Genomic DNA, 25,209 nt, shown 5'->3' on the forward strand with positions numbered 1-25,209 from the left:
ATACTCAGCACTTCTTTCCATATCATTCTGTCTTCCCTTTAGCTTTACAAGGATCTTGAACAAATCTCTAACATTTGCAGCCATTACTTGAATAACCAAGTGGCCTGGCTATGAGAACATTAAGACCACAATAACAAAACTAGCTTGCTCTTACCTCGCTAGTTTCAAAAAGCAGTTCTCTTTCATCCACCACGATCTTGTATGTGTTGGCAAGCGGAGCACCAAATGACAAGATATGTTCATACTGGAACACCTCCAGAGGCCTTCCTTCCCCACGCTTGTAGACAGAAACTGCATCAGCGCTGACTCCAAGCCACAACTCCTGTGGGAATCCCCCTTCTTTACACTAGAGAAAAAAATGTAAATTAACAGCAGGGGAACAGTGGGAGCCACACAACACTTACTGTTGATGTTTTTGTCTGTAACCATTTGTTAAAAAGTGCATACTACTTGTCTCTCTTTAAATGTAGCCTTTTATACTTCTTATACTTGTTTGCAACCTATCAGAATAGCATTCTGTTCCTCTATTTTACAGTTAACTAGTGGATTTAAATAGCTACCGTTCTTGCTAAAGAGAGTAGGCTTTTAATAGCTCAGAGTTTATTACGTCAGTGGTCTGAGTATTGTGATACTGTATTTATGGTTTCACTGCTCTGGAATGAAATCAGCACCTATACAGTGTAAGCTGTAGTTTGAATGTTCATATGGTCTTACCTCTACGTCAAAGAGTGTTGAACCGTAGCCAGGCCATTCCTTAATCAAAGCCATGTACTTTGCCATGGCCTGCTCCTGATTCATCCTCTGGAGTTTTTTCCATTTGTCAATAATACTAGTCCTGGAAGCTGAGATTTCCTCTTTGACCCACATGTCTAACATCTGATCCTCCTCAACCTTCTGTTTGCTGACAGAGCCACTTCGGAAACTCCTCCGCAGTGTTCCTTCAAGAAAGCTGGCTCGTTTCTTCTCGGCCTTCTCTGATGCAGTAAATGTTTTGGTTGACTGTGTAATCCTAGACTTCAGCTTTTGCAAGGGATAGACTTCCTCCAGTTCTGGTATGGTGGTGTGCACAGTGTAATCTCCCTGAAGGTACTGAAGACGCAAAGCTGCAAGGACCTGGAGGGTTTCCTCAGGAGCAGGATAATGTCCTTTAATCACTGCTTCATGAGCCTATCAAGGGGGAAAAAGGTAGCTTTTTATAAAGCAGCCTTTGAAAGAAATATGAGAAACAAAGGGGAGTAAATTTACTTCCAGGCCAACCCAGGACCTGAAGTACATGATCCATTAAATCAATCAAATGGGGTAAATCTCTTGGCAAATTTAAGCTGGATAAAACTGGGTTTACCAGAAGAACTGCAAGGCAACTGAGGAACCTGCTAAATGGGTATTACTTTTATTAGGACAGCTTTTAGTGAACTCCCATATCTAAGAGTAGCTGAACTATGAAAAAGGAAAATAAAATGTAAAGGGGAGAAAACAGGATCTAAACATCTGATTGAGGAGAAGCCATCTATGTTCAAGGGCATTAGGAAGAAACGGGTCTCCTGTTTTGTTTACTGCCTTCAATGATCTGGCTGTGAAAACTGATGTTTCCAGCCAAACAAGCCAAGTTCTAGGACAGCTTTGTAATTTTACTAAGGAGAAACAATACATCTTCAATGGATCCCAAATCAAGATAGTACAACATCTACATATTGCAGTGCTCTGTAGCATCAGGGATGAGATTCTGAACCAAGAAGACTCTTTCAAAATCCCTGCTCTCTGCACACTCATTCAAACCTGTGAAAATATGCAGCAGCTAGGTGTTTTCTTTCATATGACAGTGGTAGAGCAAACACTCATCGTGTCTGTAGATCCAGGAATTGCAAGTTTAGTAAACTCACAGAGATAACTCACAGCTCTGTAACAACCAGTTTGTTTAGGTGTACAAAATGTGCCTTTAAACGTGCAAAATTGTTTACCTGAGATTGTACACATGCAGAAGAAAGAGCTCTCGTTTAGAAATGGAAGGACAGTATTTTAATGAGGAAGAGCTAAAAGATTTTCTTCGGCGCCTTATGATCATTAAAGGATTCAGACTTTAAAATAATGGAGACTGCAGAGTTAAAACTGATGACAAAAGGGAATTTTAATAATTGTCTGAAAAAAGTTGATGACAGACATCAAAAGCAGATAATTAGAAAAAATAGAACAGAATTGATGTTAGAATGTGATGTTACCTCTTCAAGGTATTGCTGCAATATTGCTGGTAGGGATTGAATGTCATGCTTTATAACTAATACTACTGGTTTTGGCAAGACATAAAGTATTTGGCTAAACACTAGTCAGCACAGAATGCCACATGAAAACAATCTGCTTCAGCAAATGTGCTTGTTTTAGCTGTTCATACAGAAAACTGCCTGAATCTGCTTCTTAAGCCATTAATGTAACATAGCAGATTGGATGCAGAGTTCTCAGAGATTTTCTTCTTTCTGTTTGAACTTCTTCCCAAACAAAGGCAGCGGAGGACTCCTCTAGAGGTCACAACAGACAAACAGATTGGCCATGATTCTAAGACCAACCAGGGCAACCTATTGCCCACATCCTTCAGCCAACAATAAACAGTTCTGGACTGAGCTACAGTAGTAGGCTGTGGAAGGAGACTTTTGGTAGACTTGTGGTGTAATATGGTGTCTTAAATCTTAAACTGAACAAGGAAGAAATGCTCTATTACAGGGAAGATGTAGAAGGGAAAAACCCTTCATATGTATGAAAATTGAGGTACGTCAGTTCTTGATCACATCAGTCTTGCTCACCAACGGAATGTCAGTGTCTTGGTGTTGCAAAGAGACAGAAATCTTAACCCTATACAGAAATCTTTATCTGTGTCTAGTGTCCACTGAAAGAAGTTGACTGCTGGAAGAATTTTTAATCATTTGCAATATAGTAGAACAGGAGAAGATCAATGAACAATAATAAAAGCCATCAGTGAGTTTCTGAGTAACTACAGGGATTGATATAATAGAAACCCCGCTGCTGATGCATTTAGTTTTCATTAGAAATCAATTTAACTTATTTTATGTTTTGCAGTGTAGCCTCATTCTGGGCTCAGCATGTTCACTAAGTGAATTTCTGTTCATAATAGCTGTCTTACTGCTGAGACTGGACTATTATACTATGGTACTTATGAAACAATCAGTTTCTGAAAAGATAAAAAGGTATTGCTCAATTAGTTCTGTACAGTTGCCAGCAGGAATCTCTTATTAATTAATTTGTTGCCACTTTTTTCACTTTATTTCTTACAATTTCTTCAGAAAATAGTTTAAGAATAGGAAAATTTAAAGCAAGTATTATTTTTCATGCAGCTTAGATCCAGTTATTAATTTTTCTACCACTATACAGAAAGCAATTGACAAGTAATGCAGAAGTAAGAAACATAAGACTAGAAAAATCATATGTGCTTCACTTATGTCAGGATAGGCCTATTTTGACTACTGAACTGCTTCCTTTGCTCTTGATGCTTGAGTAGTAGTGCATTCAGTTGAACAGAAGCAAAATAATAACACTCTCTTTGCTGCCTAGAACCCTCTTCCCTCTCCTCTTTGAAGTGCCTCAAAACAGAATCTTTGTTCTTTACCTGCTCAAACATAAAGGCAAATTCCACGCTATCTTTTGGGACGTTTTCTGTGTCCAGGAAGCAGTACAGCTTGAAGTAGAACTTCCAGTGCATCTCCCCAACTTCAGCAGTGGCAGCAAGCCTGCATCATTGTGTTAAGAGGGAGAGAGATCAGATCTGTGAAATCAAACTCTTTTCTAAATTGCCACCTGCAGAATCCAAGCAAGCTATCAGCTGAACTTTGCTTTATGTGCGTCTGTGTATTTAGAGCCTACAGCAAAATCAAGGACAAATGTTGGCTCAGTTCTGAAGTCAAAGGTTTCTAACCATATTCTCTTAATAAATGTTGATTTTAGATAAGTCAGGTGTTAATAAAAGCAACATTATTAAGTCCTGTTATAAAACTGCTTAACACTTAAAACATTCCTTTTTTCCCCATTTTTATGTGGATAACGGGGGCCGATTGCCATGCATAAAAAGTAAGGATGACAAACAGGTATTTAGGCTTGTATTACATTTTCTTACTACAGTGCGATAGGTGGTTTCAATTTTACTGGTAAGAGAAATGGTGTGAGCTATACTGTGGTGGCTTCCATGTGAAGTTAGGTAGTTTGAATGGCAGTGACTGCCTGGAGCACAGTTCTCACAGTCACACTGCCAGTAACGGTGGAAAAATTTGTAGTAGTGGAGAAGAAAATGTGGAAATAGCGATGAGAAATATTACTCTACTGGTGTCAGGACAGAGGAAAACCAACACAAGTGGCTATTAAGTCTTTTAAGGAAACTAAAAAAAGAGATCCTTTTGTTCCAGAAATGGCCACGTGTATAATTCAGCTGCATCATCACAAACAAGCAAGTCAAAGAGAAAATTCAGCATTAGTGACATTGGAAATTTATTTAATTGCTACTTATTAGAGTGAAGAGAGAAGGAGAGGTACACTCACTTTTCAAACTTTGCCAAGACATCAGCTACAATGGTTCTGCTTTCAATTGCTTTATCAGTAGTTCCGTTGTATTCAAACAAAGCAAACATATTTCTGCTATCCTCCATGGCCAAGCCACGAATTAACTTTTCAACCACCTAATGGAAAAACAGCACATGAAAAAACCATAGCATGGAAAAACAGTACCACAGAGTAAGACAGATGCTTTGAAAAAAATAGAGCTAGGTTTTACATTAGGCTAAAAACATTATTAACTTGTCCTCATCAGCATTATTAATTGTTGTCAAATTCCACTGTAATTTTTATTCTTTCAGAATATGTATGTGCTATCTCCTGGCCAGACATAACCCCCTGTATTTCACCAACTCAGCAAGAGTCTTCCAGTTTTAGGAAGCAGCTTGGCTCTCATACACACCAATGTCTACTAAAGTTTCTCCAATAATGCTCTCTGCCTAATTGCTTAGTATTTCCTGTAATTCTTCCTGTAAGAAGGAACTACAGCTGGGTAAGCCTCTGCAGCACAAAGTTTTTATAGCACGGATTTCTCCAGAACTTATTGTCCGGAGGGACAGCTGTCCTGGGGGGACAGCACTGTAAGCCTTTCCTTCCCAAAAAGGAGAGACTGGCAGAGAAAGCCCCAGAGCTTCCAAAGTGTAACCACACTACTGCTGCCTGGGACTGGCATGTGAAGGCACATGCTGATTTTGTTACAAAGACATTCTGTCACCACTTCTCACCTCTCCAGCCGTAGTGTGTGAGTTGATTGTAATCTTACAGGAGCCCCCACCATGGCAATAAACTGTGGATGTCATCTCCTGCCTGCCAATCAGTGCTTCTATTTCATCTCGCGATGGCACAAACTCTCTGCATTTGGTTTTCTTCAGAGATTCGTAAGTGAAAAGTGCGTATTTCTCCATTTCAGTTCCTGGAAACTGGTCACGAACCCTGTGAGACAAAGCTTATTACTTTAAGCTGCCAGTCTATGAAGTTTGCTTATTTGAGGATTTTTTTCGCCTGAGAGTATTTCTGTATCCAGTACACTGCTTAACTGGCATACTCCAAGTACAGACAAAGCTTTTTAATTATTGAGTTTGTTGGTGGACTAACTTTCCTAATGACACCCTTTGCATTCCTCCATTGCATCACAGCAAGAGGAACTCCACATTCTGGTTAATGCTGAACTAACAACAATGATTTATTATTATTTAATTCACTAATATTTTAAAATCAGATTTGCAATCATAGGTTTGTACCTCACATACATCTTTAAATATGATACTGTTCTATTATGTGCACGATGCAGATCTCATAAAATTAAGGTAAGCGGGATGAAGAATTTTTAACAGTTTGGACAGTTGAGAATGGGACCTGGGGATATGGGCTGAAAGTGGGCTTCCAAATGAAAGTCATTTAAGTTTATACAGTTAGAGGAAGTGCCCCTTTTGCCAACATTAAGGAATTGTGCATTCAACTTTGTGGCATTTTTCTTGATTCCTCAAATGTGTGTAACTCCATCCAGACCAACTCACACACACTTTTCCTATAACATTTTGTTTTTAGATTCACTGTTTGGCATAGCCAGTTTACTAAGTGAATACAACTTCAAGTCTCACTTCTAGATATCTAAACACTGTTGTGTGTTGTGGTGCTTTAGTAGATCAAAAGTTCTCACCTTTTGAGATGAAACTTGAGATATTTGAGGATGCTGCGACTGGGCAGAAATGTGCAACTCATGCAGGTGAGTATTTGCCAGCTATAGAGGTTTCCCACACTCCCAGGGTTAGGCACTTTATTGGTTTGCTTGATGAGCTGACAGTAGAGCTCATCTCGGAGAGGTCGTAAGTCATGTCCTGTTTGGAGGATACCTTGGATTATAGGGATGGGATCAGACATAGACTCCAGCTGCTGTAAAGAATTAAATATCTTGATGGCTTCATCCTGCAGAGTTGTGTAGCCTTTATCTTTCAGCACTACAAAAGAAATATTGGGAGAAATGTGCTTAGATGAGATATGAAAGAAAAAGCACTCAAGCTTAATGTGGAAATCACTTAATGCTACTCTGTGACCCTTGTTATGTAGGATATTAGAATCTGTATTTGCCATTTCAAATGTATGATGCAAACTCATTTTATAAGCTTATTTGCTATTGAGATTTGTTCCAAATTTAATTGAAAAGGGGTATCTTGATTGATTGCTCTTTTGTGACAGAGAGTTTTTCTTTCAGAGCGAGTCACACTGCTGAAGTGCCATATTACATGCCATATTAATCTCACCCCTCCTCCCAAGGATGAAACCTGTGGTCTGAGTAATATCTTGTTCAATATGCAGTTGCAATCTAAGATAACCAAATCCTTTTTACGGACACCAAATTCACAGTCACCAATACTCTGAACCATTAATTCAAACGAGACTTCTAAATTAGTGTTTGAATCAAGAATATTAAAAGAGAGGATTACAATAATTTCAGGACTAAACAAAGCATTACTTTTTAAAACCATGTACACTCCTAAATGCTATTTCCCATAAATAAGGCTTCCTTTCCCATTTTATAAAATGTATACCTGTTAACTGGAACCTGTGGCAGCTGCAGCTTCCCACAGAGGGTAAGAAGCAACAATAATTTGAGGAGAAGAATATGATTCAAGGTGACTGAGTGAATCAGGTTGAGTTGCTTATTTCAGTTCTAGACTTTTCAAACTCAGTCTTCTTAGCTGTATTGCTGAAAGCAATAGAAACCTTCCCTTCTGTAACACTCTTGAAGGAATACCACAAGCCCATGGCTCTATGCTAGCAAACTGCTATTCTCAAAAGAGAAGAGGGAAGCTTGTCTAGTTGTATTATAAACATGTATTTTGCCACGATTACTTCACTGTAGACTTAAAAATTCCATCCTCTGGTTTAGTCTTGCATAAGGAAAAGTAGTTCTATTATTGGAAAACTTACAGTTTAGATTGATGTCCCCATATGGCAGTGGCAGTAATGGTGAGTGCAATGGATGATGAGTGTAACGGAGAATGGGATTCCTCTTATAAATCTGTTCAACCACATCAGCATTCAGGCAGTTTTCCTATTGGGTTAAGAAAAAAAAAGAGGTTTTGGGGTCCAACTTTAAGAATAATGCAATGCATTGTGACCTTAGGTTGGTTGTAACAAAGCGAGCAATCAGTGTTACCAACACTATTTGGTGCAAAATCCAGGTGTGGGTGCTGTGGCTGCCATGGCATGCTGTGGGCTATGAATGCTCAGTACCTGCCAACCTCAGGCCTTGGACAGGCTTGCTTTATCTGTGCAGTAAAAAAACCAAACTACAGCAGAGCTGCAGGACACCAAAATGAAGTATCATAACAATTTCTGAAGTGTGTTTTCATTTTATATTAATTTTTATTCCGGTAATTCATAATGGGAAATAGGATACCTGTATTAAAGTTTTATTTAAAAGTATTTCTCCAGCATAACTAATTGGCCTTTCAGTTAGAAACTGCAAAAGCTACCAAACAAAATAGTCCAAAGTGCTGCTGTAAACCTGGTGCACCCACTCTACACATCCAAATACTGCTCTTAATGTTCTTCTTAGGCCAGATTTGACAGATGTGTGACCACTGTCTTCTATCAGTCCTAAATTCCATATATTTCTCCTGCTCTGAAGAATAGCATTCATAATCTTGAAACTGAGAACTTAATACTGCTTTTCCATGAGAGAAGAGGTGGCACTCTCTAAAGGGAAAGGGTCAGTAGCAGTTCTCCCCTCTTGACTATTTCTTTGGTCTCTTGTGAGACTCCTCATCCTCTCATAAATGCACATTAGCAAAAAGCTCCAGTAGGACATTATCTGGCTATGCATGCACTGTCTCCAATGAGATTGTAAAACAGTAAGCATTAATTGAATGTTTTTTCTCATCACACAGAGATATGAGATGCTTAGCCCATGCTATCATAAGAAAAGAAAAGAACCATAATGACAAAAAAAAAGTCAGAAGAGCCGTTTAGTCCACATCGTGGTGTGCTGCTCACTGTGGACAGAGCCAAACACATCTGCTAACTCATGAACCTGAACAATGTGCTCTACTGCCAGGTGTAGCCTGTCAAGTTACACAAACCAGTAAAACTTGTTACTATTTTAATGGAAAAAAGTTATCCCTCTTGCCCTCCAAGCTGCACTTCAAAGTTTGCTCTTCTACTGTTTAGACAGAAATTCCTTTATCAGGTCAGAGAAGACATTTAGGTTTCACAATTTTAGTCCATGTCACTGTGTAATTAAAACGTAATTTTCTGCTTTATTACCCAATATGGCAAAGCCAAAACAAAGATTTAAGGAACCATTCTTTCTCACCCCACGCCATCCTGCTTGTGCCTACCTTAATATCCTGAATAAGCTGCTGAGTTGGAGTATCAATGGGTGCCTTTGTGTCAATCACGTTCTGGATGGCACTTGACCAGCGGGTCGCCTCATTAAGCAATTTCGTATGGAGACGGTAACAGTGTTTGCGTCCATACACAGTCACATTCCAGTAACCTGGCACAACAGCAAAACTGGTCATCATTACAAGCTGCAGCCCAGCAGACACCCAGTGCTGCATCCCAGATCAGGCTGGCAGTCTTTCAGGAACTAAAGTTGTGAGAGTTATTAAATATTACAATACAGATACTGTGTTATTAAAGGAGATTTTCTCTTTTAAAGAAGTCTAGGAGTAGCCTCAGACTACAACTATGCATCATGCAGCTCCCTGTTTTACCCAGTAATCTTAGTAAAAATCACTGCAAGACAACACTGTTAATACTGTGGAATACTCTTAGGTCCTTGTAGCTTGTGGGCCCTACTTCTCCAGTCCTGTCTGTAGAAGGAAAATCTGAGACAGACTTGCTTTGTATGCGAGAGTCTTTCATAGTCCGTGGCACACGTCAAAACAGGCATAAAGCACAAACTACCTCCTCTGTCTTTAATTTTACACCAATGAAGTGGAAACTGTAACAGGAAGAGCATTTCAGTTCAAATTCTCTCGCTGCATCACTGTATAGGCTTTTTATGAAACAGATTCAGTAAAAGGAAATGTGTTTCATCTTTTGCTAGTGAAAGCCTCTTTGAAGTGTCAGTGACCCCAATGAGATAATACAGGACTGTCAACAGTCACTTCTCATTTGCAAACAGACGCTTCTGAGTTGAAAACCAGTTCTGAAAATGCACAGTGGAGCTGACTCAGGTGTAGGATGTAGGTTACCACAAACTGGACTCTTACCCTGCATCTCCTTATACCTGCTCCAGTGTTGGCCCTCACAGTTCCACATAAAATAATGTATGAGCAGAGTGCTACCCATGTCTTTCCCCAAGTCTTTGATGTGTAAGCGTAAGTGTTCAGACTAACTTGGCAGCAGTGTCAGTCTGTGATAATTTGAATGTTGGTGAGAAGAAATTTTACTGCTCTACCTTTGTTTTTCAACCAGTAATACCCTGTAGAACACCTCAGTGACTTGGGAACTGGATTTGTTCATGGAACTGCGCCCATAATAATCCATTTAAAATATTGTTTCTTGTTTCTTGTACTACTAGCTAGAAGGACATACTTGAAGGCATGCTAGAAGGCATACTTGAACAACAGCAATTACCTGTCTCTTTGAAGATTTTTTCATCAGGTGGGACCACTGAGCAGAGGCTGTTCAGGACCAGTGTACCCAATTTCAAAGCATTTTTCTCCGAACTCTTGTAGTAGTCCAAAGAATTGTGTGTCAAAACAAACCAACGCTTCTTTAGTTTTAATGAGGACATCTTTGGGTTGTTCTTTACTTCCTTGTGGAGCCACCCTGTTTAGGACACAATTTGAATCACACTTCTTTTTCTTGAATGGAGTTGGACAAAAGTAGGTTGCTAAAAGTAAGTAGTATACTTTCAACAACAAAAACATTGTGTGAATTGATAAGCTCACATATGAAACAACATCGAGTCAAATTCTCAAACAATGAAATTATAAAGATAAAATTAATATGAAAACCTTTCCATTTTGATGTTTCACAAGAAGAATTATCACTGAAAACTGCCATCACAACAGAAATGGCATCCTCTCAAAAAAATTTCAGCTGTATTAATTTGTGAGTAAAGTCCACTACACGAAGGAGGCTGCAACACTAATCGTGTTGGCATATTACCCACATTGTATTGTGGGAACAGTCTCTTCAAAGCATAACAGATGTTATTTACTTTTTACTGCCCCACTCAGTTCTTACCCCTCACAATGAATTCTTGTCCCTCCACTCTAGTGTCCCCCTTTGACCTCTGGAGCAGGGTTATCCAATGATGCATCTCTTCAGGAGTGTCAGCATTACAGTGAAGAACACGATTAGCAGTGATGATCACAAATGAATTGGGTCTATGAAAATAAATGACAGTTGAAACAGCCTTTAAAATCAGCATACATACTGTTTATCTCACTCCCCATAATCATAAAAACTGTTTATAGTTTGCTTTTTCTATCCAGAAAAATACTGTCCACCTCTAATGCATTACTTAGTTATCACCTAAAGAAAAATATTAAGTGTTTGAAAAGACTCAGTTATGTTACATTCACACCAAAATGCAAGGGCTATGAATGGTGGGCAAGTTCACATTAAATTGCAACTTGTCATCTCAAGAAAAATCTGTGGTGAGAAAATCTTCCAAACTTTAATCATTCACTTTTGCATTGAATCAGAACTGTTTCAGGGTCAGATCTATTTAGAGTATCTGCTTCAGTAGCTACATTAGCTAAAACAAACTACAGTATACAAAGGTCTATAGTAAAGCAGCATGTGAACATGGATTCTTTTATTTTTAATGCAGTGCAACCCAATTCACAGAGAATACAATCTATTTTTAATGAGAGTCTGGCTTTTACCCAATCCTACACCAGGATTCACTGAAGCATGAAGAACTAGCCCAAGAGAAGTGTGCTGATGGCTCTCTGGATCAGACAGGCAGGTTCCTTGGACTACAACACTTGCTTTAACCCTTTACCATTATTTTTTTCATCTGGAGCAAACCCCCAAAACATAACATAAAATCCCCCCACAAGACTAAAAAATCCATGTGAAAAATGCTTACAAGAGAAATGCTTAACTTACTGCATTAACTTAATGCAGGAGAAATGCTAATTTAAAATTGTGAAAGCTCTGGACATTTGTGTCGTATTGTTTAGGAAACCCAGGCTTGTAAATTCACTGTTACTTCTGGTATCAGTGTTTTGGCAGACCAAGGACAAAGCACTAAATTAAAACCAGCTGTTTTACATATGTGCACAATGAGGAGAAGCTGGAGTGAGCCCCTGCAGTTCAAATAACACCTCACATCCAGTAACCTTATAAACCAGTCGTAGTCTCAACCCAGATTACTTTTTATTTCCCTAAACACCATTAGTAGTTCAAGAACTCAGAATAACCCGACATTTTTGTTGTTCTTATGCTGCAATGTCTTCTTTGTTATAAGACATTTTTATTCTGGGGAAGTAGTTTTCATCTCTGGAGAATACAACATTCATGAAGGAGAAGCTGAACAGAAAGAAAACATTAAAATTAAATTTTCTGCCTACTACATCACTAAGGAACTCAAAAATCAGCTGTTCTTTTTTTTCAGGAGTATTACTTGTATAAATGAAAGAAATATGTAATCTTCCAGTTTTGGATCATGTTAGGAGCTGAAGAGTTTGGGTATGAAGCAGTGTCATGGAAGTTACTGAAGCCTCCCCAAAATGCACCATCATTCCTCCTCCATGTTTTAACATGTGGTGTTTAGTGCTATGAAAATGGAGGCAATAATGAATCATTTTAATACATGTTTGGCCAGTAGAATATAGAGACTAAAGCGTAAAGTATCTGATTTTGGTTAGAGACAGGAGAAAACGAAAGTCACCAGGCATGGTTCTGACTTACCTATCTGGATTGTCAGCAGCACAGACAGAATCAATTAGTCCTACATCGAGTGTACCCTATAAACAAATATCCAACGAGAAAATGAGGAAGACAATCACTGTTACATTACTCACAGTATTCTTCTGAGAGACAGGAGAAAGAAGCAGCAGCTTTGATCAAGCAAAATGAACTGCAGGTTTGCGCATCAGTTTCTCTTAACCATTAAAACTGCTGAGGGGAAAACTAAGAGACTTGGACGAATAGATCCAGTGAAAGATTATTTGTAGTTAGGATGGAGACAACTCAAAAACTGCTCTTTTTTATGCTTCCAAACATGCTTGAATTTTTCACTGAAAACTGCCATCCCAATAGAAATGGCATTCTCTCAAAACAAACTTCTAAAGCCATTAAGCAGAAGTTTTTGTTTTCCTTTGCTTGATATTAGGTTCCAGATGTATTTTATTAATTACCAATATATGTTGTACAGGATGGTAAACGAAGGATTAGAGAAATATTGAGTTTTTGACTCTTGGGTTTTTAATTTACTCATTAACAGTATCTTTGCAAAATTTCAAAATCAAGCATACACTGTGATGTGATAGGGAAATGGACCAGAAAAAACACCCCCAAAACCAACAGTCATTTTTCATCAGGGTGAATGATGGGACAGGACTCAGAAGTCACACTCCCTCCTCGTACAGCTACGGGACCAAAGACATGGGAGCTCTGGCCAGTGTCACAGCTACCACCACATTTAAACAAAGTAGCTTGTGACTCTCAGAGGCTGTGGCCACCACAGTGGCCCTGTTTTCTAAAAATATTTGGTTTGAAAAGTTCTTCAGATTTAGACTTACCACAGCATTCTGTGGATTTGCCTGCTCATCATGCATCTCCCGGATCTCTTGCTCTGTGGACGCATGGACTTGACTCAGTACACTGAACCACTGGCTGGGGAGAGAAAGGCAGAAGTATAAGTAAAATTTTGGCTCTGCACAAGCCTTCTGTCACCTTTGTTCTGCAGAGATGTAGCAGGTTCTGCAGGTTTTTGAAATTGTTCAAAATTCCTTTTGTCAACAGGCATAAAACCAGCAAGTCTTTATGTCAGCATAAGTAACACTGGGTGCAAGCAAGCCGCTCCAGATCTTCCATCCAAGCTTGTGTCATACCCTTCTTCCTGACAAAAAGTACCTTGTATACTAAGTGGCATCTCTGAAAAACTGCTGTAAGCACACTGAAACATCTGAGTGCTTGGAGAGTCTTTTAACACATTCCACATGTTTCATCTGGAATAAAATACATTGCTAGCTACACACAAAGCCTTTAATGGGAATCCCAACCTTCAGATTATAAATTGTGCTGCACCGATAGCATGTCTGGTAGTAATTTCTTACAGTGATACTTCTGCAAAGACCACCCAGGTCCATTGAGTTCTCTGTAGAAGCACAACTGAGAGGAAAAAAAAGAATAAAACCCCCAAGCAAATACCTCTACAGTTTTTGTTCTCTATGGAGCACTGAAAAATCCAGCTGCTGGAAGGATGAGCAAATTTGTGCCACTCCAGTGGCACTGTACATATCCACAATAGGAAAAGTGGCAGAGAGGTTTCCAGTGCTTCAGCCCCTAGTCCTGAGCAGCAATTGCAGATGGATTTAATTCCAACCACACCTTCTGCTTCTGGGAAACCTCCATCCTTCTGGCATTTGTACATGATAAAGCTCAACTGCTCTAAAGAATCCCACTGAAATCTAAGGGCAGAGCTTGGCCTGTTCAACAGGTTCCTGAATGCCATTCTTTGAGATATGAATTTGCCATTCTAATGAAAACCACCTGGGGCCAAGTTTTCAAAGGGCTCAAAAGCCCAGCCTTTAAAACAGACTCCTCACTTTGCTGCAGAGACTCCTCTGCCATCACGGGGTTGAGGAAAAACTCAACCTACTGCAAACTACTGGACTTAAATATGAAGTCATCTTTTCTGCAATTGCTTATAGTCATGGAATTTTTGTCTAGGACACTGAAGAGCTACCTCCTTAACTCCAGCATTCAGAAGCCAACTGTTCCCCCAAAATGTAGATTTCTGGAAACAGAACTGCTAAAATAGCTTGAGAAAAACTGTGTAGGCTGTCAGACAGTACCATCACTGCCATATCCTAAATTCTTTTTATCGGCTCACACTTTTATTAGAAACAGTGCAAGCAATGAAGAAAAACGAAGATTGAGAGTGCCAGATCATAAAGCAGATGAGAACATATTTTGTTTTGATTCTTTTTTTAAGACTCAGAGACACCCACAGAGAGGCTGTACTTAACACTTTGCTGGATGGAAGGCAATGCCATAAAAAAAGGAGAGAAGCTGTTGTCTAGAGAGGAGGAACCACCAGCTGAAGTAAAGCTGAAACTGAAGAAAACTAAGCCTCACCAACCAAAAGATTCCCACAAATTAAATTCGTCTTTCCTATCTGGGCTCAGGAATTGCAAATGTATTTAAAGTGAAACCTCTATTTCAATTAAAAAAAAGAAAAAAGACTTCCTAGCACTGTATGCACATCTAGTGATAATTTATGGATAGATTTTAAAGAACAATTCAGAGTTTTCCTGATTTAATTTAATCTTTGTTAAACAATGAAAACGAAATGAATCATGGCACTTTGCAAAAAACAAAGGCAGACTTTATTTTTGCTTTTTTCCCTCTCAGGACCTCCTTTGTTTTTCAGCTGAGTCCCAGAACACAGAAATAGGGAAAAAGGCTAGGGATTTGAAAGGAACAAACCCTCAGCAATGGCTGCCCACTGAAGCATTACTTCTTCAGTAATAGTAACTCCACTTCTGGGGGCCTGTGCCATGTTTTTCTTGGTTTTTCCCTTAATTTGAACAAAAAGCAGCCTCAGATCCTGATCTAAGCCCAGGTACAAAATATTTTTTCAATAGCAGATGTGGACCAAACACAGCCCAATTATTCATACTTCATTTTTCAAATGCTTTGTTAACAAGGTTTTGACTTAAGCCTATCTGCAAATCCTTACACATCTTCCTCATTAAGTCTTCTGGGACAAGTGAGATAAAAGAAATACACTGGTAAAAGGTAATTTAATCTGGATGGTTTGTTATTTGTACTACACACAACAAGAATGCATAGTGTCTCCTCCTGCATCTTCAAGAAAGAAATGAAGGAGATGCATGGCAACAGACAAATCTATGTGCTGATAATTGCTTATTGGTCCCTAGGGCACATACACAAGTCTGGTAGAAGAGACTTTAGCTAAGTTTTCATTTTGAAATATGCTTACATCCCACAAGAATCTTAACAGTAAATGCTAGAAAGCTTTTAGTTATTTTAAGGATAACTTTAAGGATACCTAAAAAAATGAGGATGGATTTTTCATTGCTACATCTACATCTGTACTCAGGGTCCTGTGATATAGGAAGGCATTCTACTTTTGCAAAAAACAGATTATGAAAGAACTTTTGAGGCTTGTGAGCCTCAAGTGATGTTGACAAAGGCACGCTGTATTCTGGCCATGGGGCAGCAAGGCAATGGATAAGCTCTGATTACTAAGTTAACTTTATTTAAATGCTTGATTTTTATAGGCAAGCATATTATTATCTTGCGTGAGCTGTGGCATGGCAATTTTTTTTCAAGATGCTCTACAACTGATAGGACAAGTCAGACTTGCTCCTCACCCACCTGCCTCCTCCATGGTTAGATATGGATCCTTTAGCAACAAAAGCAAGACCCTTTTTAAATATGCAGAAAGGGGAGCACTCTCTTACACACTCTTACATGGATATGCTTTTGCTCTAAAATACAGTGACCGCATTACAACTTCTATCTGAAAAAAATATAGATTCCTCTTGAACAAACAGACCCCACCCCTAGGAACAAAATGCTTCATTTCAGGAAAACTACAGGGTCTCAAATATTGATTTGATCAATGCAGCTAAACACAGCAGGGTAATCTGCAAGGAAAGCATCAGTGGCTAATGACTACCTCTCTACAGTCAAATTACATTTCAGAAAGTTGCTAGTAACACATGGGTAATAGCCAAATCCTAGGCAAATTTTCATTGGCAATCTGAGTCTTCCCAGTAATTGTCTGCCACAAGGTTTTCTCCTCAGCAAGCCTTTCAAAAAGTGTGTTAAACCCAACGTGTTCAACACAGCTGAATATTTTGTGACAGTGGTCAAACAAATTAGTGACAAGGCAAAGTCAGAATGGCATACAGGTTAAAAAGGAAAAGAAAAGGAAAAGAAGATAGGCCTGATGATTTTCCTACCTTGCATCCTCAGGAGATTCAGCAATTAAGTGGTAGGTCCTATCACTCATTATTAGATCAATACCATTTTCTTTGCCTGTATTATCAACAATCTCTCTGAAAAAAGGAAAACACCAATATTGAGCATTACAGGTTATCAACATTTTGAAAATTCTGTTCTGCTGAGAAGCTCACAAACTACTGATACTTAAAATAACAGCAGTCTTCATCAGGTTCATTTTTAAGACTCACAACATGATTTATCAGACTCAGTATTAGTTTGCCAAACTAGTACAAATATTCAAACTACTATGAATGTCACTATACCAAAGTGACCATTCTGTTACCATTTGACCAAGAACTGAAGAAAAAGCGAAGCATTATCAAACCCCAAGAGAGGCAAAGATAACTGAGTTAAGAAATGGATATATTTCTGAACTGACTGTATAACCATGTGATTTTTGGAGTGCTAAAGGAAAGCTGTTGAAGATTGAAAACTGAAATAAAACAAAACCTGGATCAGTGATTCTGTGTGGCTGTGAGTCAGCAAAAGGACAATTCCAAACATGACTTACAGAAAAAGCTGAGCACTCATCTGCTCAAAAATTACATAGTTCTAATTTTTAGTTCGGACATCTAAATATTGATATAAAAACAACTGTGAAGATTTTAGCAATAATTACAGTATTAAAGTACAGGGAATTAGAATTCCCTGTAGCTTAAGAAATACACCTAATTTCCGTTTTGCTGTTTTGCTGTATTTGCCTGAAGGTTACTATTTCCTTAGCTGGCTATATTTCCCTATCAGCTATACTATTCTCATAAATCGCAGTCCTATAAACAATATATGCAAGCTCCACATATCACACTCATGAGGATGATCCATCTGCTATCAATACAAAAAGGTGGGATTTTTTTACTGTTTGATTCCTTTCCTCTCAGTAACAGTGTCCAATAGAATACCTTCCTGTGCTGTGTTTGAAGCAGCCTGAGATTTTTTAAACTAAACAGGGTCCCTAGTTAGAGTGGTGAAATGCGTGAATTGCACTATAGGTTAGGAATGCATTCAGTAAATATTAACACTATGTAGAAAAGCTATTGTTTATTTCTTATGAAACATCATTCTTTAAATACATGTACCCTTTCTTTTAGCTTATTTATAAGCAGTCACTGATTGAACCTACAGTTCAAACTAGGTTCAGTAAACTTTTTCTGATAATTTTAAAGAACGTCTATAGAGCACAGCAAATGAAGCAATGAGGTAACAACAACAAAAAAGAATGACTGATTGAACATATTAGAAAAATATGCTAAATAAATGCTAATGAGACAGAGTTAAATCTAGTTTTAATAGAATAAAAAAGGTAGGATCTTCAGCTTCTTTTCAGAAATTTACTTGACTGCCAACAGCCCAGTGGATTTCAGGAGCAAGTCAGGATTCTCACTGAAACTCTTTTCTGTCCTACTTGAAATCAGACTCAAGGCAGGACTGCCAAAGAAAAGATTAATCAAATATTTAAATTTAGTTTAAACTCTCTGTTAAAGTAACAAACAAATTGGACAGTTGCAGATTACAAGGCACAGAGTGGAATTGAGTGTTAATAGCCTTTTCTGTTTCTCTCTACTTTGGATGAAAGCTTAGGTACACTTTAAAAGAAAACAGACAACTAATGTTAGCACACTCTAATTTTTTAAATTAGGTAGATAATCCTAAATTGTTTAGAAAGAAATACCATCCAGTAGAAAACTTTTTTTTCTGCATGCTTCAGGAAGCATAAAATTCTTAGTCTTAAGGACCTTCAGTTAACAAGGCATAAGTTATTAGGTTTAGTAATCTTGGTTTTTTAATGAATATATGCATTTTAAAGACTTTTCTAGACTACCACAATTATTTAAAGCATGAAAAAAAATCTAAATACATACAGAAGATTCAGCTTTGACCCATGCGAACTTCAATATACTCAGGGCCTATTAATTCCACCCTCTTCATTCTGGGTTTGCCTGCAGCAACAGACTTGGCAACATGCCCCAGATTGCCTTGGGAATCATTACAGACTAAGTAGGGCCTCTAGTCTGGGAGAAAGCATAGATGGGTTCATTACAGCAGCATTTTTTGGAAGTATTTGGCACTGGCTTAACTCTGGAGCACTCTCTAGTCTTAAGAGAGAGCCAACTAAGGACAACACTTGCTTTCACTAACTTCACCACACACACTCTCCTGCTTGCATTCACACAATTTGTAGGCAGGGCACTCAATGTCTTCCCAGACCGAACCCCAAGTACTACTTAGAAGGAACCATGGCTAACATAAAACTATGTAAACCTACTTGGCAGTTCGGACATCCATGGCACCCTTTAGCTTTTCTTCACTGTCATTTTCAAAGTACATCAACCTGGACTGTCTGAGAACAAACCATCTTTTCTTCCAGTTCCTTCTGGAAAGCGTTGATGATCCACCTCCCTTTTTGTGAAGCCAACCCTGCTTAAGTGCTTCCTGCTTAGAACGAAACCACAGGAAGGTCTCATCTTTCAGGACACACCAGCGTCGCTTCCATGTGTTGATTAAGCCACCTGGCAAGAGGGACAAATGTGGGTTATATGCAGTTAAAACAAACAGCTTTATCATAAAACAGATGCTGTGAACAGCACCAAAACTGGAAGGTGCTGACCAACAATACTGGAGTTAAACTGAGTGTCTGCTGTAAGCCACAAAACCTCATTTTTACATATCTTTATGGCCACCAATATTGTTGCCAATCTAAACACCCTTAAATTATAAATTGTAGTAGGTCTGTATTACAAAAAATAGATGAAACATACATATAATTACATGTACATATACATAACATATCTATAACAATAAATTACTGAAAAGCCTTGCTGCACATGAGAATCTGATCTTTAAGACTGTTTTCAATGTATTTCAGTGATAATCTAAAAAAAAATTAGTGTTCAGCTCTTTCCTCTCTTCAGGTTATTAGGAGGTAACAACGTTTAACTCAGAACCACAAAACCCGACAAAAGCTATGTTTAGAGCAGGAAATACACCAGTGTGAGCTCAGTCATTCCGAAGTGTGGCCATGCAGTAGGCAATGCACCTTTTGCACTGGAGTTACAGCACAGTCATAAAAACAAACTGATCCTGTTTGATGACCTGCTAGCTATGTCAGAAAGTAAAAGTCATGCTACTTCCAACTGCATTGTTTTTCACATGAACATTGTGGTGTGTACACTCATCACTGTTCCCATACCTAAATAAGGTATACTATAGTGATGAAATCATACAAGTATTCAGCTAGATTACAATTTTCTATCAATCATAAGAAGATAAACCCAAGAATTTTAAGTAAAGAACTCCTGTGTATATTCTTTCACAGTCTCTCACACCTCTTTGCTACTTGTAGCCTTCATCATGTCTTCCAGATCCAAAGTGAAATTTGACTAAGGTCAGTAAAATTGGTCTGCAATGTAGAATGCTGTCTATGTCACAAGGTTTTGACAGCAGGAATCAGCTTTCCTCAAAATTTGGTACAATTGGATTTGCGAGTTATTTTTCTCTATGTATACTGAATATTTCATTGTTTATGAGTCAGCAAAGATGTAAGATGAAAAAGAGGCATCCCAAAATATTGATCTCTTTTTGCAGAGGGGAAAAACATTGCTAGATATAAGCCACTGCAAATAACTTGAGAACAGCTCAAATAAATAAATAAATAAATAAATAAAGTCACTTTTCCACCACCCTTTGAAAAATGAGAAAATAGCTTAACTCTACAGGAATTGGGAGTGTAATACACAATAAATATTTCCGGTTATTTGTCTATTTAGCAAATTCTGATTCATTCAGTACCTTTCATGTACAGAAAACTGTGAAAGTAGGGCAGGCTGACACAGCTATAGACTGAATCCCTCCGATAGGAAAGTTCATCATCTGTATCAAACCTGGAGTCAAAATCTTCTTCACTGTCTTCAAACTACACAGGAAAGGAAAGAAAGGTCATAATTTCTCAGGAAAGAGTTTAGATCAAGTTGGTTAGAAAACTCTAGCTAAAACATTTTATTATGTATTGGAAGGCTCCTTATTGGTTTTCACCCAGCTAATAAAGGAAGGAAGGAAGGAGCACACTGTAGTAAGTTTCAGCTTGAACTGTTTGATTACACAACAAATCTGTGTAACAGCTTTGTAGATACTCAGGAAAGTTATCCCTTTGCAAGAGTATGGTCAGGGTAAGCTATCCTGTGTTACTTGCCTTTATCACTGAAGTGCTATGGGTAGCAGCTTAAAAATGTATTGAAAAGGAAATCTTGCACAAGCTGTGGTACTAGCTTTCCCTCACCCCAGAAAGTCAGAATTTCTGTTCTGTATCTGACAGACATCCAGAGTCATGCAGCAGGAAGGCATCCTCAACAGAGACACTGAAAGCGTTTTTTCTCGGGCAAGAATTGTCAACTTATCCCAACACCCACAATGGCTCTTGAAATGCTTATCACTGCCTCAAATGTAGTAGATATTATATCATTGAAGTTTTCCTTCTAAACAAGTCTGTGTTCCTGAAATACTCTTTCACTTTCCCAATCAGACAGTCTCACAGAAACACTGGGTGAGTGGTAGAGGAAATCATATTCTTTCAAAATTATTTGTAGAAGGAAACCGCACAGTATACTCAGTAAACAGCACTGAAAAATTTCTCTGCAGAATGTGTGTCTGCCTCAGTAATTTAAACATTTTCCATTGCATGAACTTTACTCTCCAAATAATCTCAAAATATACCTGGCACATCAGGGACTTCTGCAAGCATCTTATTCTTCAGTACTCTTGCAACTTGCACACATAACTAAAGTTTAGTTTTCCTGAAATTAATTCCCCAACATGCTACCTGGCTACCTGGTACTCCAAACACATGCATGGAGAAGAACTTCGCTGGGCACTGAGCTCCTCACCAAGTAACACACAGTGCTGCATTAAAGCAGTTAAAACCATATCTGTGCAAAAGCCCAGGACTGCAAACAGCATCTGAGCAGCCTCTGACTCTAATGCACTCACCCCAGTGGCATCTAGATGGCAACAGACCACTATTTCCATAGGTGCTCTGAGCAAATCAAGCTACACAATGTTTTCTAAGAACAGCTACAGTGAATCTACAGCTGCACAGTGTGAAAAAAAATCAGAAAGCACCAATCAATTATTAGATAATATAAACATTGCTACTTACAGAAGACTGAGCTCCCTCAGAGCTGAACCGGTATGCTCCAGAGCTATTGTACGTCCCCACGGAACACCGGTAGTCCGGTGACCACTGGCTACTGTGCGAGTTAGAGAAGGTCACACTGCTGCCAGAAGTGATAGCACCATCTTCGTAATCGTCCTGGTCATAATCATAGTCTCCATCAGGAGAAATAAGTTCCACAGAATGTGGGGGTCTGCAGGATACGTTTTCTGGCATGCAGTACGTGGATTCGCCGCTTGAAGAGTTGTGGAGACTCACTGTGTCAGGGGCAGGAGGTATGACCATGGCGTCGCTGGCAGCAGGAATTGTTGGCACCACGGTATCATTCATGTAAGGATCCTCTTCTGAGGAATCATCACTTGTTCTGATGCCACTGGTCCTTTGATCAGAATGGCCATGCTCACTCGGGTTGGGTGAATCCTTAAATGCATCATCATCGGCTTCAAAGCCCTCATCTACCTCCTCCTCAGGATATGGCTGGCTGAAGTTAAAATTGGGCTTTTCACTGCAGGCATTTCCAGTCTGTTCAGCCAGCTCAGCAGGATACCCACTGCCCACAGAGAGAGACCTCTCAATGTTTCGGACACATTCGTCAATCTCATCAAAGTTCAGAGATTCCAGGAACTCCTGGGCTGCTCGACATGCTTCATCCTCAAGCCGCCGGAGCTCCTCATCTCGACGCTGCTGCAGCCTCTGTAATGAAGCCTCAGTCAAGGACAGCTCCTGCTGCTTCTTCACGCGCTGCAGATCTTCGATTTCTTTTTCCAGACGCAGGATTTCTTCCACCTGCCTGCTTTCTTTCTGCTTCTCCACCTCCTGCTTCAGTTCTGCCTCCTTCTGAGCTTTCTGAATGGCAGCCAGCTCCTGCTTCTTTCTCTCTTCTTCAGCCTGCATAAAAATAAAATGAAACAAAATAAAATCAAGTTAGACCCCTAAATGCAAGCTTCTTTTTAAAAATTTATTTCTAAAGCTCTCTACTCCACCATGCTCATTCATTTAAAAGGAGCCCCATCTTCATATCAGCAAGAAATGAAAAGGAAAGAAAAAGAAACAAAATAAAGCATGATTTCATTTGCTCAGAAATAGCTGAGCAGAAGAAGTCCAAGTATGTGCAGAAAATTCAGTCTTTGCCAGAAATTAAATGAAGCATCAGGTGAAAGAAATTTCCATGCAAACTATATTGAGTTTCCTTTGGCATTATCTGCCAGCTCCTGTAATTAGTTTAGTTTTAATGCTACAGGTACCTTTTATTTTTTTAATTGCTGGGTTGAGATACTCAAATAAACAGGGTGGCTGAAAGCATTAAGAATGTAATTTACCTGCTGGGCAAGACGCTCTGCTTCTTGCCTTTGTCTTTCCCTAAAAGTGAGTGAAGAAAAAAAGTCAGTCAATCAAGCTGAACATAAGCTCATTGCATTCCTTTGCTATGGCAATAGCTCAGCTTACAGAGATCATCTGCCACCTGGAAAAGACAGCCAAAAATAAGATCACAACGAATATGTTTGTGACTATGAAACCACCATGATAGCTATATAGGTCTTTTAGCAAAAGCAGCAAAGGTTTCCAAAATCACTTGTTCAAGAATAGCCTGAAATAAAGGCTTTCAGACCAACACCTAATATGGCACAGGCAGGAGAGTGATGTAAGCCAGAGACTCCACCTTTCTTCCTCCTCTTTTCTTCTTTCCTCCTCTTGTCTCCGCTTCTCCTCCAGTCGCTCCCTGTAAAGACGCCGAGCAAGCTGGCCTCGCCGCTGCTTCTGAAGGACAGTGGCTGCTTTCTTCAGGCACAGGAACTTCTTCCTACCACTGAATGCCCTGTAGTTCTTCTGTATCACAACCACATAGTAGAGAACCTTTCTATACCGCTTTCTGGGGGGAGAAAAAAAAGAAGCAAATTTGTAATGAAACAGTTGTGAGGGATCTTGCCACGGTGACCTGCAATAGTGAGCCCATGGTAGCTCTAGTTCTGTGATAGCTACCACACTGTTCACATTCTTCTCCCTTTGAGAAGCAAGATTCTCTCATCTCTTGACAGCACCTAGTGTTTCTTCATTAAGGAAATTCACATGTCTTACATGTTCTTATGCCCCTGCCCAGGAGCTGCTAAAAAGACAGTTCTGTGTGTGTGCACACATGCAGAGAAAGAATATATACAGCCATCCCACATCTCTGAAAAGAAAGACCAGGCGTAGCAGGATAGCTGGCATTAAAAAAGGGATATTGTTTTTAAGTAACATACTGGTCAGAATACAAGAACAGGACTAATAAGCACATGAAAAGAAATTACCTCATTATGCAAACAAGCTTCCTTAAACTATCCTCAACTGACTTATAGAAAAAGCAGAGAAATAAATAGATGGGATGAACAACTCCACCTAACACATAATGCATGAAGCCAGGTAATCAAGTCAAACATTAATCAGTAACATATATTCTTCATCTCCAAGAACCAAATGGATTAGTTTTATTTTCTTCTGTTTTCTTACCATGAAGAAGCAAAGATAAATCAGGATCTCAGCTGGTAACTTGGGGCAGCCCCACTAAGTGCCATCCAACTACAGCTCCTACCATGGCTCTAATGCCATGATGCAATCAGATGGATACTGGCTGACTTCCAAATTTCTGTATTGTCCTATTCATTATATTAAAACAATTCAAACTTTGCATTATTCATGAGTATTTTCAGCTGCTATTTTCAAAAGCCACTTACAGGATTTGAATGCCTGGCCCCTACAAAAAGTTGAGAATTGTTTCAGAAGGATTTAACTTCTTGACAACTTATCTATTTATTTCAAATCCTTACTATTAATATTCTCATGTAGTCACTTACCGGGCTGCATAACCTAAGATGTGTGCTCGGATGATCATTGCTGCCTTGGTGACTTCCACTTCTCGCTGCTTCTCCAACTTGTGTTCTAAGGACTCCCGGAGAAACACCTACATAAGAAAACTTCTGACTTAACAAATTTTGGTGAGCATCATGTTTAAGGGAGAGCCAGATCAGTCTAAGCAGCAAGTCTCAGCTTTGAATTCAGAGAAAAATGTACTATTTCCTCAGCAGAAAAAAGTAAAACAAAATGTAATCCTCTTAAAAGAAAACACCTGCAGATGATCCTGTAACTTTGGATTTCAATGGGAAGGGTCAGATTACTCTATTGTAACTTTTAATTAGGAGCAGGGTTTTTCCAAATGTAATGTAATTACTGGATTCATTAAACAGCCTTTCCCACCAGAGTAACACAGGCCAAAGAAGCTGCAGGGCTTAGCATGGACTTTCTAATCAGAGGGGCAGAAATACCACCCTGATAATTTACTTTTTTCA

At 39.0% G+C, this 25,209-nt stretch overlaps 2 protein-coding genes across 2 annotated transcripts in view; both read right to left on the reverse strand.

Annotated features, from left to right (window-relative positions):
- Window positions 1–25,209, reverse strand: part of RETREG1 (reticulophagy regulator 1) — a 124,255-nt gene that overhangs the window by 78,911 nt on the left and 20,135 nt on the right. The window lies entirely within an intron of this gene.
- Window positions 1–25,209, reverse strand: part of MYO10 (myosin X) — a 163,634-nt gene that overhangs the window by 1,555 nt on the left and 136,870 nt on the right. Inside the window, exons 22-40 of the mRNA XM_068197079.1 lie at window positions 24,718–24,824; window positions 23,547–23,756; window positions 23,206–23,245; window positions 21,872–22,774; window positions 20,509–20,632; window positions 18,986–19,229; window positions 16,680–16,775; window positions 13,263–13,356; window positions 12,430–12,485; window positions 10,753–10,895; window positions 10,138–10,332; window positions 8,892–9,049; window positions 7,480–7,603; window positions 6,209–6,506; window positions 5,274–5,481; window positions 4,537–4,673; window positions 3,614–3,734; window positions 715–1,167; window positions 155–346 (exon numbers count right to left, since the gene is read on the reverse strand). Of these exons, the coding sequence (XP_068053180.1) occupies window positions 155–346; window positions 715–1,167; window positions 3,614–3,734; window positions 4,537–4,673; window positions 5,274–5,481; window positions 6,209–6,506; window positions 7,480–7,603; window positions 8,892–9,049; window positions 10,138–10,332; window positions 10,753–10,895; window positions 12,430–12,485; window positions 13,263–13,356; window positions 16,680–16,775; window positions 18,986–19,229; window positions 20,509–20,632; window positions 21,872–22,774; window positions 23,206–23,245; window positions 23,547–23,756; window positions 24,718–24,824 (3,903 nt within the window). The remainder of the gene's footprint in view (window positions 1–154; window positions 347–714; window positions 1,168–3,613; window positions 3,735–4,536; window positions 4,674–5,273; window positions 5,482–6,208; window positions 6,507–7,479; window positions 7,604–8,891; window positions 9,050–10,137; window positions 10,333–10,752; window positions 10,896–12,429; window positions 12,486–13,262; window positions 13,357–16,679; window positions 16,776–18,985; window positions 19,230–20,508; window positions 20,633–21,871; window positions 22,775–23,205; window positions 23,246–23,546; window positions 23,757–24,717; window positions 24,825–25,209) is intronic.

This window comes from Anomalospiza imberbis, chromosome 1 (genome assembly GCF_031753505.1).
Source record: "Anomalospiza imberbis isolate Cuckoo-Finch-1a 21T00152 chromosome 1, ASM3175350v1, whole genome shotgun sequence".
NCBI classification, from domain to species: domain Eukaryota; kingdom Metazoa; phylum Chordata; class Aves; order Passeriformes; family Viduidae; genus Anomalospiza; species Anomalospiza imberbis.